This window comes from Biomphalaria glabrata, chromosome 3, assembly GCF_947242115.1.
Source record: "Biomphalaria glabrata chromosome 3, xgBioGlab47.1, whole genome shotgun sequence".
NCBI lineage: Eukaryota > Metazoa > Mollusca > Gastropoda > Planorbidae > Biomphalaria > Biomphalaria glabrata.
The window spans coordinates 55,070,743-55,089,664 of NC_074713.1; the positions used below are offsets into that span (position 1 = coordinate 55,070,743).

At 37.3% G+C, this 18,922-nt stretch overlaps 1 protein-coding gene across 4 annotated transcripts; it reads right to left on the bottom strand.

Moving 5' to 3' along the window:
* Positions 1–7,763: 7,763 nt before the first annotated feature.
* LOC106060327 (zinc finger protein 425-like) lies at positions 7,764–15,012 on the bottom strand. Of its 4 annotated transcripts, none has more exons than XM_013218195.2 (2): positions 14,894–15,012; positions 7,764–12,725 (listed from the first exon to the last, which is right to left on the bottom strand). In XM_013218195.2, exon 2 carries the CDS (start codon positions 12,655–12,657, stop codon positions 9,763–9,765), a length of 2,895 nt encoding a protein of 964 aa, XP_013073649.2. In that variant the 5' UTR covers positions 12,658–12,725; positions 14,894–15,012; the 3' UTR covers positions 7,764–9,762. The 4 variants fall into 4 exon arrangements, with proteins under 4 accessions (XP_013073649.2, XP_055878694.1, XP_013073800.2 ...); XM_056022719.1 differs by lacking the exon at positions 14,894–15,012 and adding an exon at positions 14,668–14,881; XM_013218346.2 differs by lacking the exon at positions 14,894–15,012 and adding an exon at positions 14,628–14,881.
* Positions 15,013–18,922: the final 3,910 nt, after the last annotated feature.

Below are 18,922 nucleotides of genomic sequence, written 5' to 3' on the forward strand. Positions count from 1 at the left end.
TATATTAAAGTTTTTGTACATACAACTAATAGAAAAGGAAAAAGTCCATCCATAAATGTATCATAATAGAAACATAGAAATAGATCATTGCAGGCAATTTAATTTCCTTGTAACATGCAAAATTAAATTGTAAAAAGTGAATATTAAACTCACATTGAGTTCTATATGAATAAAAGTAAAGTTTCCCCTTTCAGACCTTGCGATTTATGGGGCAGATGATGTTAAAGTCATCTGTTCTATATGCAACAGATGAAATTTCTAACAGGAAACAGAGTCTTGTGTATATGCAGGCATAACTAATTAAAACTATCAAGACTATTCTGGGTTTGTACATCTATTCGTTGAATGTTATATCCTATTTGTGAAAGTTCTGAACTAATAAAGACAAAAATGTAGAAGCCTAAAGGTATAATTCTAAATCAAAGTCTAGAAATCTGTTAAGCATTTATGATTATAATCATTTCTTTGTGACAGATGAAGTTTGTCCCTTGTGGGCCACAAAAGTACCAAGTAAACACTGCGCATGCTAAAAAAAAAGAGATTGCCTTAGACGCCTTAGATAAAGTCTAGTTATTAAGATAGTTGACAGAAACTAGAGTTTAAGATAGAAGACACATCAAATTGTGTTTTTTGTGTATGATTAGATTGTTTGATTTTTATAGCTAGGGTATTGAACTGGTACGAGGTGGAGTTACAGCCTGGCTTTGGAGTCTAGTTTTAAGCTTAGTAGTTAGTCTACTATACTAACTAATAGTATTACTTAATTACTAGTAAAGGAAGATTCCGTTTTAGTTTACCTCTCTGGCCCCGGGCTCTCGGATTCAGATCCTCTCTTGAGTCTTGAGCTACACTACACTACGACTACAGTAACAGTTACACTACTTACAGTTCTCGATGCCAAGTCAGGGTTTATGCAAATAAAGCTTGAAAGAGAATCTTCATTTCTCACAACTTTCAACACACCTCTGGGAAGATATAGATGGTTACGATTACCTTTTGGAATCAAATCAGCGCCAGAAATTTACCAAAGAATTATGGATGAAATGCTTCAAGGTATTGAAGGAGCATATGCCATCATAGACGACATTCTAGTAGCTGGTAGAGATGTTGAACATCATGATCACATTTTGAAACAAGTCATGCAAAGAGCAACGGAGTACAATCTAAAGCTGAACTATGACAAGTGCAAGATAAGGCAAAACAGAGTACCTTATATGGGCCATATCTTGTCAGAGAAAGGTTTAGAACCAGATCCAGCAAAGATAAAGGCAATTATTGACATGCCAGCTCCTCAAGACAAAGATGGAATCAGAAGATTTCTAGGTTTAATTCAGTACCTAGCAAAATTTATTCCTAATCTAAGTCAAGCAGATGCTCCAATACGAAAGCTTCTAAAAGATGATATAGAATTTCAATGGAATCCTGAACAAAACAAGAGTTTCAAAGAATTGAAACATCTTTGTACAAACCCTCCAGTTTTAGCATATTATGATGTCAACAAGAACGTAGAGATAGAATGTGATGCAAGTAAAGATGGACTGGGAGCAGTATTACTCCAGGAAGGCCGTATAATTGCATACGCATCAAGAGCTCTCACAGATACAGAAACAAGATATGCTCAAATTGAGAAGGAAATGCTCTCAATTGTGTATAGTACAAGCAAATTTCACTGCTACATATTTGGTAAAGAAGTAACAGTTTATAATGATCACAAACCTCTGGAGCAAATCTTCAAGAAACCTCTGTTGTCAGCACCAATGAGAATACAGAAGATGCTAATAAGACTGCAGTGGTATGATCTGAAAGTCTGTTATAGAAAAGGCAAGGAAATGTTTATCTCCGATACACTTTCTCGTGCACATCTACCAAATACTGATACACAGACATGTGAATTTACAGATGATTCAGTGCATATGATCTCTGTAAGTGATTCGAAATACAGTGAAATTAAAGACTGTACAAGCAAGGAACTTTCAATGCTTCGGGAAGTAATTATGACTGGTTGGCCAGACACAAGAAGCGAGACTCCAATTGAAGTCAGGCCATATTGGGATTCAAGAGACCAGTTATCAACTTCTGATAGTATTATATACAAAGGTCTGAGAATAGTCATGCCTCAAAGCTTACGTAAATACATGCTAAATCTGATTCACAAGTCTCACTTAGGAATAGTCAAGTGTAAGCAGAGAGCCAGAGAAGTCATGTATTGGCCAGGCATGAATGCAGACATTGAAGTGACAGTTAGGGATTGTAGCAGGTGTGCTGAACATCAGAATAAAAATGTGTCAGAACCGCTAATACCTACCAAGACACCAGATCTCAAGGTGGTGAAGAAACACTTTGACTCCGAGAAACAGTCTCAGAAACATTATTATGATAAGAGGAAAGGAGTTAAGAGTCATAATCCACTACAAGACGAAACGGCAGTCAGAATGCAACTTAATTCTAAGTGGAAACCAGGAACAGTAGTTTCGAAGCATTCTAGGCCTAGGTCATATAATATCAAAAGTGGAAATAAGGTCTACAGAAGAAACAGAAAACACATCAGAAAGTCTTCTGAGAAAGCAAACAGATTTGACAACAATTATGACTTTCCAGGTGACATCTCAGAACAACCAGAACCACTAGATCTAGAGAGTCCAAGATTACAAACTACACTAGATTTTGAGCCGCCACTACACACTGCTTCTTTTAACACCTCTAGACCAAATGAACCTTATGTAACACGCTCAGGCAGAATAGTTAACAAACCCAAGAGACTTGATTTGTGATGAACTGATTAGACTTTTTAGTTGACTAGTTTGTTAGTTATTCTGATAAATAGATTTTCTAAATTAAAGAAGAGAGATGTAACATAATAGTATTATATGTACATTTGCACACTAGCGCGTCAGTGCAACACCGCTTGTGTTTACGTAATAAACGGAGTTCCTAATATGTCTTCCCTCTTAAACACTAGTTTGTTATTTGTGTAATACAAATATTCTACAGTTACAGTTACTTACACTCTTACAGTAGTTACGTAGTACAGTGATTGAGTGAACTACCCGGTACCGTGTCTACAGTCTACAGGTACTAATCTAATAACTGTCTATAGAAGTATAGATCTATAAAAAAAATCTAGATCTGATCTAGTCTAGACTAGATTACTGAGCAGATCTAGAGTCACTAGAGATGCATAATTAACACGTAGATCTAGAAAGCTAGAAATAATCTAGATCTAGATTCGGAATATAATTTTATGAAAACTGCATCCTTTTTATTTCAGCATTAATTCCCTTAGAGGAAATAAAGATCACAGACCTAGATCTAGATCACAGAACTATTTTATGCTAAGCTAATATATATAGGTCTGTGATCTAGAGTCTTATATAATAGATCTAGAGTAATCTAGACAGAAACATACAGCAGAGTTTTTGTTATAAATTAGTAATTAGGCACCCAAGCATTCCTAAGATTCCTTTAAAAAATCGTTAATAGATTTAATTTAGACTAGACTCTATATCTATCCATTAGAGATTAAATTTGTAGATCTAGATACTAAGACATTGATATTTCTGGATGATTGAAGAAAATTGTTTACTCAATACTGCTACAGGAAAGCTGAAGTGATTATGTCTAAAATACGGACGCAGCCCGCCTAAACGTCGGAATCTCTATCTCGGCACAAAGTGTAGAGATTCACATAAAACAATGGAAAAATCTACCTCATTTAGATGTTCACAGCCTAATTGCTCATGCCCACTGAAGCTTCTATATGTAATGTGTTTATGTTGTCCACTTGTCATTATGAGAGATACACAATTAGATAGAGCCATTGTTTGTCTAATACACGCCTAACGGCTGTCTGTGTCGGCTCTATTGAAGTTGTTAGTGAACGGATGAGGCGAGGTGGGGGAGGGGCTAGCTAGGGCTTGTGATCTTTGACCACTGGGGTGGTAATTTGCATACGGGCGAAATGACTCTGGATCAGGAGAAAATTTTTTTGGTCATTCAGATGGTTTAGAGGTTAAGTTCGCTTGGTGCGTTATCGCTAGGCGGTGGTGTCGAATCCAGAGTCACAGGTTCAAGCCTCGGTCGGCGCATTCCCTTATTTGCGTAGCATTTTAATTCACTATTTTCTCTCTTAATAACTTGTTCCCTGATGTTTCATATATGTATGTACTCATTTAGATGTAGCTGGGGGTTTCAATCTTTCTTAGATGGATTTCAGTCAATGCCGACCCCCCCTTTTTTTTTCAATCCAGACGAATACAATTTCGTAGGCCCTCCCCCCTTTTATTTTAAACTCAAAACCCCCCTAGGCTGGGGCGAGTGATGGTTTAGTATTATTAAAATCTTACATAAAATAAACATAATGAAAGCAAAAAATCAGTCTCTAAATAGCGATCTCCCCCCCCCCCAGGAGGATTTCATTTCAGGGACTGGCTACGTCCATGCTAGTTATTGTGATGTTTCGCACAGGCTACTAAGTCCAGACACATGCTAGGTTGGACAAAACACCCCAGTGAACTGAGTGTCATGGACACGTCAGATACACTCTACCTACCTGGTTTAGCCGGCCAGTCAAATCAGTTTCCGATGTGTGGCCGCTGCGCATGCTACATGCAGCTACTGGGAGCCACAGGTGAGAGTTAGGATCAAAAGTGAGCCAAGCTACCCTCTGTAGACGATACGACTGTCTATCCACTAGAGGTGCTACCCCTCCTAGAAAACCCCATACACCCCAGTCAAATCATACTCAACGGTCGACAGAAGAGTCAACCTTAATGGTCTTTGCCTTGTTCCATAAATACATAGATACCCCCCACCAAACACCAACACACTGGTCCACAAATGAGATTAGACCATAGCGCTCTGAGCATGCTATAAGCATGAAAGTAGCGCTATAGAAAAGCTGTATTTTTTTTTATTCCTTTAATAAACCTCTGTGCAAGGGGAAACCACCGCAGCATGACTGATGTTAAAATTGGTCAACATAATAATAATAATCTTTATTATTTGTTTTAATACATTATCAGAGCAAATATTTTCCTCTATACTGTCCATACCAGCGTTCACAAGGACATCGCTGTTTATAGTCCGGCCCGAATGTCCATGATGGAGCGCAAGCATATTTGGTGAAAGCTTTGTTGAAAGCGCTCAAGAAGTCTTAGTTGTTTTCTTATGGTCCGACAGTTACGCTGGGCAGGGCACGTATCCCGTATGGCCGGTATGGGAGACGAACGTATGCCAAAGGTAGTCTTTTTGGTGAGCTAAAAGGTGGTCGACGTAACAGAGGCGCCCCACGGAAACGCTTCAAAGACCAGATTAGGCGTCAACTTTACTTAGCTGACATAGAACCTGGTTGCATGCGGCCTCAGAACGAGACAGCTGGATGTCACTCACGAAGGCCGCGGGATACACATTTGAGACCTAAAGAAAATCCGCTGCCGAGGACAAACGCAGACAGCGAAAAGAAAATCTAAATCGACCACCTGCGGACAATGGTTATGCTTGCCCTGGATGTGGCAAAATATGTAGGTCACAGCTGGGGCTGCACGGGAAATACTGCATTCCTCACTAATCTTAGGACTCGAAGACGAGCCTTATTATTATTAGAGCAAATATTTGTACAATACCACACAAGATTTACGTTCAAACCCCAGTTTCTCTTTGACATTACATGCGAAATTTACAACAGTTAGTTACATACATAGATATTATTACGATCTTCTCTATCAGGCCTTCTGCAAACACTACTCAACAACACAACACAGCACATCTAACTCAAGAACTTGACAACAAGAGCTTCAAGTAACAATGTGGCGGTTTAATTACAATTACATCGACAGTCAATTCAACACAACTGGCTACACTAACTTTAAATGCTTCCTTGCACTTAACAGAACTGCCTAATAAACACTAAAAGTCTTTCTCTGTCCACTTCTAGACTCGTACAGCTACATTTTCGGACTCACTTCGTAGCACACAGTCATTAGGCCTACTGCTTGCTGTCCTGGACTCTACTGATTCCTTTCTAACATACTGTCTCTCGTCTGTAAAGGCTTTTTTGGTCTCATGACCATAACATTGGTCATATTGCGTGCATTAGCAGTAATGTCCCTTGTTCAACATCCCTTGACCTGTGTGATTGGCCTGAATCGTGCGTGTCAGTAGGCCGCACACACATTAACCCTTTCAGTCCGCCACTAGGGTTATAACAATATAAATATATTTATGTCTATGGTTACATATTGTTCAACAATTTAATTGCCAAAGGCACAAAAGAGTTTTCATGTCTGTTTTTTTTTATCGGTGTCTTATATCTTCTTTATGATGGTAAAATGTTAAAATCGTGAAGAAGAGTGTGATTTTTGTGTGTGTGTGTGCTAAAATCCTTATAGCCTTCTAGGCAATGTGTTTCTCAAATAGGTGTCCAATTGCAGTGTGTTTGTTGCCTATGATCTTACTAGCAGCAGTTACAATTTTATACGGTTTATTTTTTTACCTTCAGATTGCCATGCAAGGCCTGTAAATAACATTTTAAATATTAGAATATCAAAGTACTTCAAACATATGTAATCGGGACCCTCTTCATAGCGAGGGTGCAGCAGTAATGCGATTATCTTATAATAGCTTCGATTTTGACCAGTTGTATCCACAAGGTCAACAGTACTATATGTCATCGAAAACTGATTCATCAGTGCATGTCTGTTTAGGTGTGAACTAGAGCCACACGATTTGTCATTATGAGCGTTAATACCCCAACCCAACTAGTAATCCAACTCATTCAAAGCATCAATACCTGTGTGTAGTCGTTGCATGAACCTTTGTGTTGTCTGTTGTATTTATGTGTATTTTTCTGTTGTGTTGTCTTTATATGAGAAAAGAGTCCTTGTAATCACAACAAATTTCCGTAAGGATCAATAAAGCAGTCTTAGTCAATAGAACGTCTTAGAGCGCGGTGAAACTTTGCAAGGACCACCAACATACTACGCAAGCTTTGTACACCTAAACCTCTAGGCATACTCTCCTTAGAGAATGTTTGTCAGTTAAGAACACATTTAACACACTAGTCTAGCAGTTGTGCCAGATGTTTACTTGACTGAAAGGTATCACAGGCCTAGACTTGATGGCATGTAAAAAAACATACCTTTACAAATCTGCCATGATAACAAAACACTAAGATAATAACGGCAAAGTTGAAGGAAAATAAGAGGCGTGGTGAGTGAACGGTCAAGTGCTTGGGTTACGAACCGATACCTTGGATTTTTTTTTATTTCGGGATCTATGGACGCCTCTGAGTCCACCCAGCTTTAATAGGTAGGTAAGGGAAAGTAAAGGCGGTTGGTCGTTGTACTGGCCACATGACACCCTCGTTAACCGTGGACTATAGAAACAGATGACCTTTACATCATCTGCCCTATGGATTGCAAGGTCTGAAAAGGGGAACTTAAACTAGAAGAAACATAATGGACATATTTCATGAAATGTTGAAAATAGACAATTAACATTTCTCCAACCAAAAGAACTACTGTATGAACTATTCAAATGTTTATGTACTATGTAGATCATATTTGCATGTTCCAAGAGTATTTCAATCAATCATTAGATATTTCTCTGCACCCAAAGCAAGATGTTTACACATGAACTATTTTGATTTGGAACTTATTCAAGACCTACAATACCACATTTGGAATGATCTTCAACAATTTAATGGTAGGCCTATTTATGTTACAGCTAATTAAACAGCTACAGTTTAAAAAGTGAGAACTCAACCATTCACATTGCATACAAGATTTTATTTCCGAAATGACATATTCGCTTTTAACCAATACTATGCTCTTATTTTTAGTAGCAGTAATAACATTTACGTTTTATATAAATTAAACAGCCCCCCCAAGAGGATTCTAAAACAAAAACAGTGGCCAAATATGGAATCTTACATTACATGAGAGTTATGTATGTATATTTCTAACACAATGACAAAACAAAACTATCCAAAGCTAATGCTGTAAAACTTTCAACCAGGTTTGAGATTTAACTGAAATGTGAAGCAACCACCACACACAAACCAAAATGAATGAAATATAGGAAAACAGTGTAAAATATTTATGTTTCAATTCTTCAGATCTATGTACATGCAAAGTACAAGTGTCATATACATTTCACATACATGTAATAAATAATATGCAGCTAATACAAAACCAATTTCATCAACCTTGATTTGAACTTATGAGCTGAAAAGAAATGAGGACCATGACAGAGAGATGGTGTTGAAAAGTAAAGAACTGAGGAAGTGTGTACACGAGGCAGTGCTGGGATGATCTAATCAGAGAACAGTAGGAGGAGACATTTCCATATTAAGAGGAATCAATCTGAAACACAGGCAATGGATAAGCAGAGTTACAAATTTATGCAAATTCTTTCAGACCTCCACAGTTTCATCAAAATAATTTTAGTATCAAGCACTACTAGGATAAGACAGAGAAAATAAAATATATCGAAATGATGTAGTGTACTATTTCATTGCGAAGTAAAGGGTCTAATTTTAGATCAGGATTTTACCATCGAAGTTATTGCCCACATACATTGCTCATTTATTAGCCAGGGACATTGACAGCATACAACAAAGGAACACGCTGTTCAAATTAACTTAGCAATGCACAAAGCAAAAGCAAGATCTAATTTAAATTCAACAACTGGCCAGTTATATTACCAATTCGTAAAAAAAAAAAAAAAAAATGAATTGATAAAAAAAATTATTGTAATTAACTTTAGTAGAAAAGTGAAGAAATGACTCATATGATCAAGTGACAGATGTACAGCTTGGGATAATGTAATGCTCTGGAGAAAAAAAAAAAAAAAACCTAGTAAGAAATATTATGCTCAAAATCAGCAACAAACAAGAATCCTTTAATAATGATACTTCCTAGTTTGTGTTGTTCTATAAAATGAATCGAATTATAGCTTTGAATGGAATGAATTACATACAATAATAATTAACAATTAAAAAGGCTATGCCGATCAAAATTTAATTTTACCTATATTCTATAAATATTTTACAGATGAAATGTATGTGTATGTTTTTTGGTCATAAACTAATTAATACAAAAAAAAAATGTATCCTTTTTTTTTTCTACATTAGTACAATCTTAGTACTTTTGGATTTTAAAAATAAAACCTCTGTATATATTAATTTTTTTTTCTAATCATTAAGTTACTGTTTATTTTTAAGTAAAATATAATAATTGTATTACAATCCTAAGTCTTTGAAATTAATAGTATCTGAATAATTTGTTGAAAAAAAAGTGTATCCAACCTGCTCTCAACTATCACATATACGAAACAACCAAGAGATAAGTTCAAGAGATAAGTTTAATCTAACAAGCTTATATCCAGTGGACGGAGCTGGTTGTTTGAGTTCTAAGGTATGAACCTATTGCTTTGTTCTGTTAACACAAAAAAAAAATGTACATAAAATTGAAACTGACAAAAAAACACGGCTGTGAGGAAAATTTTAAGGTAATAAATCAACTATATTGTCAGCGCCATTATACTCTTATAGTAGAAATACAGAAAACTTGTGTATTATATGTGCTGAACATCCCAAACACACTTGACAGAGCCAACCTGATGGAAACAAAGTTGTCCTGGCAGATAAACATTAGCTGTGAATGTAATTTCTATTTCAGATGTAATCAAATTAAATTATGTTAAGCCAGTAAGGAGAGAGCCTATTCAAAATCAAATTATCTCCCTAAGTTGAGCTAAGTGTTTCTAGAGATCCTGTGAACCGTCAATCTGCTTAAAGTCAATACTGAAAATGACATTGTCAGGAAGGTCAAGGTGTACTTTGGACAAGTGAGATTTAAGTCTGGATGTGCGGGTACAAGAAAAGTCACAGAATGCACAACGATACGATTTTGGCATGGTAACACCAACTTTACGGTTGGAGCTTCTCTCTTGGGAATGGACCAGCATGTGTGCTTTCAGGCGAGACTGGCGGATGCAAGAGTAGGAGCAGTGGGGACATTGCAATGGTTTCGACGACGAATGGGTCAGCATGTGTCGCCGGAAATCTGCAGCACGGTTTCCAGCATAGGTACACATGCTGCATGCAAATTTCCTGATGTTTTGGTGGGACATCATGTGTATCTTCAAACTTTCTTCTTTTTTGTAAGTAGCACTGCACAAACTGCAGCAGAAGGGGTGTTGGTACTTGTGTTGAAGAAGATGATTAGTAAGCTGTTTTTTTTGGATACATTTGTAGTCACAGTAAGTGCACTGCAGCGGCTTCTCTCCATGGATAAATTTATGTTTCTTTAACAAATAGGACGAGGAACAACCCTGGCCACACACATCACAAGTATAGGGTTTGACTCCATAATGTTTAGACATGTGGGACTTTAAGCCCTCGGAGGAGCGGCAAGTATACTCACAATCCTTGCACTGGTAAGGTTTTTCCCCCGTGTGAACCTTCATATGATCTTTGAGGCCAATCTTTCTTTTACACGAGAACTCACAAACATGACACTGGAACATCTTCTCGGTTGTGTGGCATAGTAAGTGATCTTTCATGCGCGATGTGTCGTTGCACATGTAATCACAGTGAGCACACTTGTACTTTTTCACGCTTGAATGCTTCTTCTGGTGAGCCGAGAATGTGGATTTATAATCACAAGAGAAATCACATAGGTCACAGTGAAACCTTTTAGATTTAGAATGATTCAGTGGTGGCTTTTTCACCGGGGGAGACTCTTCTTCTGCCAACTCTTTCAATTTTGAAGGGCTAGGCTTGATGTCAGCAATCTCTGTAAAATCTGGTTGGGGATCAGGGAGTGCTTCAATCTGCTGAACTTGTTCAAACTGAGCCTGTGCCAGCTGCTGGGCAAATTGTTCAGGAGATTCAGTCTGAATAATATAGGTTTGGCCTCCGTCTGTTGTTGTAATCGTGTATGTTTCTCCGGCTTGTTTCCCAGCAAAGGCTGCAAAAGCGCTGAATTGATCCTCGTCTAACTGCTCAGCCCCCCAGTCCCCATCCAGTTCTAAAGCTTGAGCAGCTGGTAGACTGATGTAAGTCGGCTGATTACTGGCTTCTGACTCGGCTTGCTCCAGCTCCATTTTCTGCTGGTAAGCTGCAGGATATGTTGTGCCAGTGTAGGTCTTTTGAGGAGCACTAGAATGTACTTTCATATGCCTCCTGAGCCGCGAAGGTTGCGTGCAAACAAAGTCACAAGACTCGCAGCGTATTACACCTTCATTGGTGTGTATAACTTTGTGGTCTTTTAGCCTGGGAGCACTTAAGCAGCTAAAGTCACACAAATCACAACGCAACAATGGCTTGTCTTGTTGGTGAATTTTCATGTGAGCTTTTAATCGCCACTGACGAATACATGCATAGCTACAAACGGTGCATTTCAATGGCTTATCAGAAGAGTGCGTCAGCACATGCCTTTTGAAATCTCCATATCTATTGCCGGCATAATTACACTGAGTACAACGAAACTTAGTAACATTTTCGTGTCCCAGCATGTGGACCTTCAAACTTTCTTCTTTTTTGTAGACTGCATTGCAGATTTTACAAACAAAAGGTGTATCAGTCTCATGCTGGATGAGATGAGCCTTCATCTGAAAGTTTTGGGTGCAGGAATAACCACACTGCTCGCAGTGTATGGGTTTGTTCTCAGAATGGATGAACATGTGACGTTTCAGGTGACTGGCTGTGTGACACCTGTATTTGCACTCTTTACACTGGAACTTTTTATCTGCATGAATGATCATGTGTTGGCGCAATAGTGTTCTTGTAGCTGATCTATAGGAGCAGACACTGCATCCAAATATCTTTGAGCCTTGAGGCCCCGTCAGTTTTTGCTTCTTCAATTTTTCATAATCAATTTTGACTGGGCCTTTGACATCGTCTTCATCTATTTCTTGTTTAATATCCAACATTTTTTTTTCTGGATTACAGTCAATTTCAATTTTAGCTGGAGTGGGTTTGAGTTCTGACAAAATAAGTTGTTTTTCGAAAGATGGAATAACAAAACGCTTTCTAATGACAGGTGGTGGTGGGGACACATGGTGCTGAGCCTGTAAAGAAATCAAACTAGTCTCTTGAGTTGGCATTAAACTTGTATCTTGATTTGGCATCAAGCAAGTTTCTTGAGTTGGCATCATAACAGTTTCTTGAGTTGGCATCATACTAGTTTCTTGAGTTGGCATCATACCAATACTAGTATCTTGAGTTGGCATTAATACAGAATCTTGAGTAGACAGTAATCCAGTTTCTTGAGTATGCAATATGCCAGCCTCTTGTGTCGGCATCATGGTACCTTCAGCATCTGCTAACAACATGGCCTCATGAGACAGCAAGCCACTCTCCTGAAGTTGAATAAAAGTAGCCTCGCTGACAGCACCCATGGGGTCTTCAAGCATACTCTGCTCAATTTTTTCTTGAAACATGGCTTGTGAAACAGGTTCATAGATAAATTGCTGATCTAAGTCCATGTCCTGTTCCTTGACATAAAGTATTATTTCTCCGTTCTGGTTAAAAGGATCATGGGAACCCTGGCAGGCTGCCTCCACCATATTTCTCAGGTTGTCAGCATTGATCTCTGACAAGCTGACTGATGGAGGCAGGCAAATGGTGATGCTATTCTGTGGCACCGGATCCATGTTCTGTTCAAACTGCTTTTTAGAGTTCACACAATAAAAAAACAGCTTAGAGGTATTTGTCGGAACACCTGCCAAAAAAAAAAAAAAGTAATTTAGTTAGGGTGAACAAAACTTTGAGAGAAAAAAATTAATAGTAATTAGCCACAGGGTACTTAGTTTGAAATTTAAAACTAAAATAATTTCAAGAAACAATTATAAATATACTTGCATAGGTTGTTAGATATATTTTTAAATACTTATTTTTGTACATTAAATCTAGTGAGATGTGAGAATAAATCTAGAATTTAAATAAACACTAACCTATATACTATTCTAAAACAAAAATAAAATAATAATGATGACTGTTCAAAAGAAATGGAAACAAAAAGTTAAAATACTAATAAGGGAAATAAAATGATCTTATTTTCTTCATGTACTGGGACAATTAATTATACCAATCTCTCTTACTTTAAAAAAATAATAAGTATAGTTCTTTAAATGGGCAGCCCAAACCTAAAGTACCAACACCAAGCTTGTTACAATATCTAGATGCCAAGAATTCCAAACATGAAGCAACACAAAGAACAAATTACAATGACAGGCAAAGACAATTACAGCAATGTAACATCAAGAAATGGACAGGCCTCAAGCTTGATGAAACCAAGAACAGAACAGTTGTAATAATTCCATAATTACATCTCACTATTCACCTACAAAGATGGCATCACAAATGAGGAGATTTGAAACCAGATTGCAATGACAATCAAGCCCTACAATGACCTGCTAACCACTGTCAAAAAATGCAAACTAAAAAGGCCTTAACACAAGGTTCTCGGGGGCCACAAAGACCTTCCTCTAGGTGAAATGGTCATTTACAATATATATTATATAAATCTCTCCAATCTGACTCAGTGCCGATTTTCATAATGATGGAAGTTACAAATTGAAAAACACAACAAATCTGATAAATAAAAGGTTTCTTTCATACAGACATCAAGTTAATTTTATATCACTTCAAGGTCAAATGTAAATTTTGGGTCAAACACGATAATATAATATAATATAAAGAAAATAATTTTTCCTTGAAAACCAACTAATAAAAGTAACTTCGGTGCTAAAGACAATTTACATTAACTTTAACTTTACTCACATAATCATTAGAAGAAAGGCAGCTGGCTAAAATAGGTCAAGTTATAATTTAGTCTGTAAGTGTATTCAGCACTCAAGCACTGTATTAGTATTTGATATATTTGCATTTTTTAGTTCAAGCCTAATCATGCCTAGCCCTAGTAATGGGATTCTTCACTGACTTCAGTGCTATGTTTCTACATTCATAATGATAGAAAATGGACATGGATAGAAATCTATTAAGAATAGGACCTTAAAATGACACTGTCACGTCACTGACAAACTACATTGCCATCACTCCTGACAGTCTTCTCTACCTAGTGATCTAGTAGTAGGTCTCTAGATACTATTTAAAATAAAGCTAGATAGAAACTAGACTTTTTTCTAGACCTAAATTAGAAGATGGGCATTCACTATTTTATAATTGCCAGGAGAGTATGTTTTTTTATTTATTTGTATCTAGACCTAGATCTATCTGCTGGTTACCTAGTACAGTACATATAATTTTATCATAATCATAGAACCTAATTAAGTTAATATCTTGAGTCTTGATAGATCACAGAAACAGAAAGAAAGATCTGTAATTTTGTTTATCTAAAATCTAAATCTAGACTAAGACCTTATCTAATCATAATGATAATCTAAATCTAGATTATCTTATAAAATCTGACAATTTTTATCATAAGTAGACTAGAGTCTAGAATCTCTGAATGTAGACAAGGAAATTTGGACTCTAAATCTTGATCTAAACATTTCGTAAGTTATTTAACCTACATCTAAACTTCAATGGGATTGTAAATAATGTTTCTGGAGTTGTTAATCTAAATCTAGATATAAATATCAGATCTAGACTAAACAATTACTTTCATAACTTTGGCTTATGTTGCAGGTGGCAATCAGCACCTGGTTTGTTTCACTTTTAAGAATGGGCGGTGGTCTGATAATGGCATGTCAAAAGCGCCAAGTTTGTGCCCTTCCATCATTGCATCAACTTGACGAATTAATTGAAATTAATCCAAATCCCCAGGCTCCGTCGATTACGAAATAAAACAACTACTTAACTATGAAGATCCGTCAACTTTACACTTATTGAGTAAATACAAGAGGCAGCTGTTGATTATTTATTTACCTTATCCAGGATTTTCCAAAAATTTCATGTAAATTACTTAGAAAAAAAAATGGCCTATTGAAGGCGGCCACACAAAAAGGACGAGCGTGATGCGGAAATCAGGCAGGGTTGCCACATAAATTACACTGTGCGACCAACTAAAATTTTGAAAGCCATTTTATTTTGCATTTCATATCGTTGGATTATTTGCTCAAGAGTAAAGTATTTTTCTCGAAATAGTATATGAAAAATATTTATTTTAGAAACAAAACGGTAATAAATCGTATTTCATTTGAATTTGTTGGTAATTAATAAAAGATGTCGACACTTTTTCTTTTGGCTTTAGAAATCGCAATCTGGCTTTTAATATATCTTTTAACCTGCGCAAGCGTAGAACTGTGCAATTTTTTTCTCTCGGCATTTGGCCAAAATAGTAATTAAAAAATCGAAAGTAGATTATTAAAATTAAGTACATTTTGTCTAAATTTTGGAATCTAAAAAAAATATCCCTTCAAAAACACATATTTAAATGCCCACAACACTATAAATGTTGTTTTTTTAACCGATTTATATTAACTGACATATATATATATATATCCCATTGCATGGGCTATGACTCGAGTATCATGTACAGCGATCAAACTCAGATCAATAGGCATATACTATCATATAGATTGATATGCATATTCTTTTTTATTATAGACTGTACTATAACTAGTATCTATCAATTATTATTTTTATAGCCATCTTAGCACACCTGACTCTTTCCAAGTAAGAATCAATTTTAATTTCTAGGAACCACCCGACAAAAATAGGTTGCCGGTAGCAAGTCAAAACGAATATGAGTCTATTCAATATTGGCTTGCTAATGCTTATTCCACATACACCTCAAACGGTAGGCCTATACTTACTTGATAACTTGGTCGACCTGGATGTTGGATACCGGTACCATATAGGCCTAATTTGAAAAAAAAATGAATGTACAAATATCGAACAGAACATAAATAAACGTAAATCTAACACAAAATAAACAATCCTGACATATATAAGCTAGCTAGGCGACGGCCGGCGATGGCTACCTTATTGAAAGTCTCCAGTATATTTATGTTTTCTTTTTGATAGGCCTACTTATAAGCTTTCTATAGAGAGCTTCTTATCTTAAAAAAAAAAAAAACAGCTTACTAAAATACACTATAGTATAAATTCTATTAAAAAAAAATTGATTCCATTGGGGGAGGGGTAGAATCTGTTGTTTGATCAAATCAAAACCCATAATACAGCAACCGATAGACCTAAATATATTAGGCCTATAATGAAAAGTATTGCTAATGTATATCCAATTTAAAAAAAAAAATTAAACGCAAAGTAATGCGACAGAAAAATAAAATAAATATGTCTCTTGTAAAACCTAGAACAGTAGCTACAAAGTTATTTGCTGGAACAAATTCGTACAGGTGCTCCTTCTTGTCTGGCAAAAAATAAATAAATACCGGTACCGTTAGGCCTGTGCATAATAGGGAGATGAAAGGCTAAAACTGATGGGCCTAAGATGAAGTGTTAGTGCATAACATAACAGGTTGAGGACCCTTCGATTATAGGAAGTAAGAAAAAGAGAAAAGGAGGACAGAATGTGAGGGCTAGAAAATTGTGGGGGAGCGTTGGGCTGTTTTATTGATGAATTAAAGAATGTTCCGAGCAAAATAAACATATATGCCTATATATTTCAACCGTAGTGTATTACGGATATCAGCTAGTCTCTATAGCAGGGGTCTCAAACTCATATCAGCAGCGGGCCACACCACAAAAAGAGAATGTTTTTTTTTTTACGAACACTACTGTCACTGCAGTAAAATGCTAAAATAAAGTTTTTATAATTATTAATTACATTTAGTGTAGTTTATTACATGCACAGGCAGTTTAGTTTACTAAAATAAATTGACGTTGTCTCTGTCACTAATAAAAAAAGCAGAAACTGTAGTTCTTCAGAAAAAAAACAACTATAATTACTAGGCCTACCTACTGCAGATGGCTCGTCACTCATGTTTCTGTCCACTCAGCTGAGAGCGTTTGGCAGAGACCAGACCAAGCCGCAAGGTTGCTCTCAGATGCTCATCAGTCAGTCTTGATCGTAATGTTGTTTTGTTAATCGTCATTCTGAAAAAAACAACTGTTCGCAAACGTACGTACTCCCAAACATCGCTAGAATTCTAGCATCTGTGCAGAATAAGTTGGGAAACTTCTCTCTGGGAAGAAACTGGTAGAAATCTGGAACACCAACATCAGCGTATTTTTGCTTCAGAACAGTGTCACACTGCAGGTACAGTAGTTCCATCTGGACTTCCTCTGGAACGTTTTTCACTTCAACTGCGAACGGAGTGGCAACAAGGAAAAACTGTGGTTCGAGAGCAGTGAATTGCTGAAAGGGTGTTCAAAATCTTCCAGTAGTCTGGAGAGGATGTCTACGTAGTCTTTCATGCGCTGTGGTTCAACCGTAATGCTCTGTAGAAAAGACAAATGAGCCAGGTTTCCATATGCCAGCTGAGTGGCCCACAAAGTCAGCTTGCATCTGAATGATTTGATGCGGTCAAACATCACGGTAATCAGCTGCTTTGTGCCCTGTAGTTGTGAATTGAGTGCATTGAGATGTTGTATGATGTCAGTAAGAAAAGCAAGATCCGACAAAACATTGGGTCACTGAGCTGAGCTGCTATTTCCCGTCTCAGTTCAAAAAATCTCTGCAGCACTTTTCCACGACTCAACCATCTGACTTCCGTATGATAAAGCAACTCTCCATATTCCGTTTCTAAATCAGCTAGAAATTACACAAACTGTCTGTGGTTGAGACCCCGTGCACGTATGAAGTTCACCGTCTTCACGACAACATCCTTCACGTTCTTCATTAGTAGACTTTTGCCACAGAGTGCTTCTTGGTGCAGACTGCAGTGTATGGCTGCAAAATGTCCCGCCAAGTTGAGCTGATACCGTTTCTCTACCATTAATCCAACAACACCAACCTTCTTTAAACACATTGCTAGTGCACCGTCCGTAGCCACTGAAAAAGTTTTTACCACGGTAGTCTACACCTGTCAATACAAGCTTCCAGTTCTTGAAAACACGTCGCGTCCAGTCGTCCTTCCTTTCATGGGTAGTAAGTCCAATAGCTCTTCAACAATGTTCAAGTTTTCGTCGACCCCCACGAATGAATACGGCACAGTAAGCGGTGTCTGTTACACCAGTAGACTTGTTCAGTGCAATGGAATAAGCTACAGTCTTTTGCAGCGGCAATCTGTTGCTGTTGAACATTTGTCGCTGACTCGGTGATCCAGCTTGCAACTGTGTTCGCAGACAAACTTATGCCTTCGAAGAGTTTCTTTTTCTCGGGGCAGATAATTTCACACGCCTGTAGCATACACTCTTTTATAAACTGGCCTTCAGACTTCAGTGAATGGTCGTGATGCCTTTGCTATCATCTCGCTAACAACAAAGCTTGCCTTCACAGAATCTTCGCTTGCAGTAGACACACCTCATTGACTGATTTGTGCAGATGTAAATCATTTCACGGCTTATATGTGGTCATTGTAAATTTTATCTATTTTTTTTTCGAATTCGCGGACATGGCCGCGGGCCACATGTGTGCCACGTGTTTGAAACCCCTGCTCTATAGTCTATATAAACGAAGCATTAGACTTTATCATGGCGAACATGCATTCATTTTTTTGTCTGGGTGTAGCCATTGTCTTTCCAGACAGGAACCGTGTATATAAATTTCAAAAATAAGGTTAGATCAATTATGTATGCGTGTGATCTTTTCCTATGACTCAAATGAAAGTTAGGCCTATACTATGCATTCATGTCATCATCATCAAACTCCACTTGAGTGAGGGCTTGAGAGGCTCAAATCCTCTCTTGCAAAAGCCCTGGACAGAAACCCTGCTGTCTTGCATAGTGCATAAATGTCGCCATACAGGTCGAGAATTGTTGGTTTCCCAGACCTGTCGAGACGGAGATCAGCATGTCTGGGGCAGTCAAACAGAATATGAGGCACGGTTT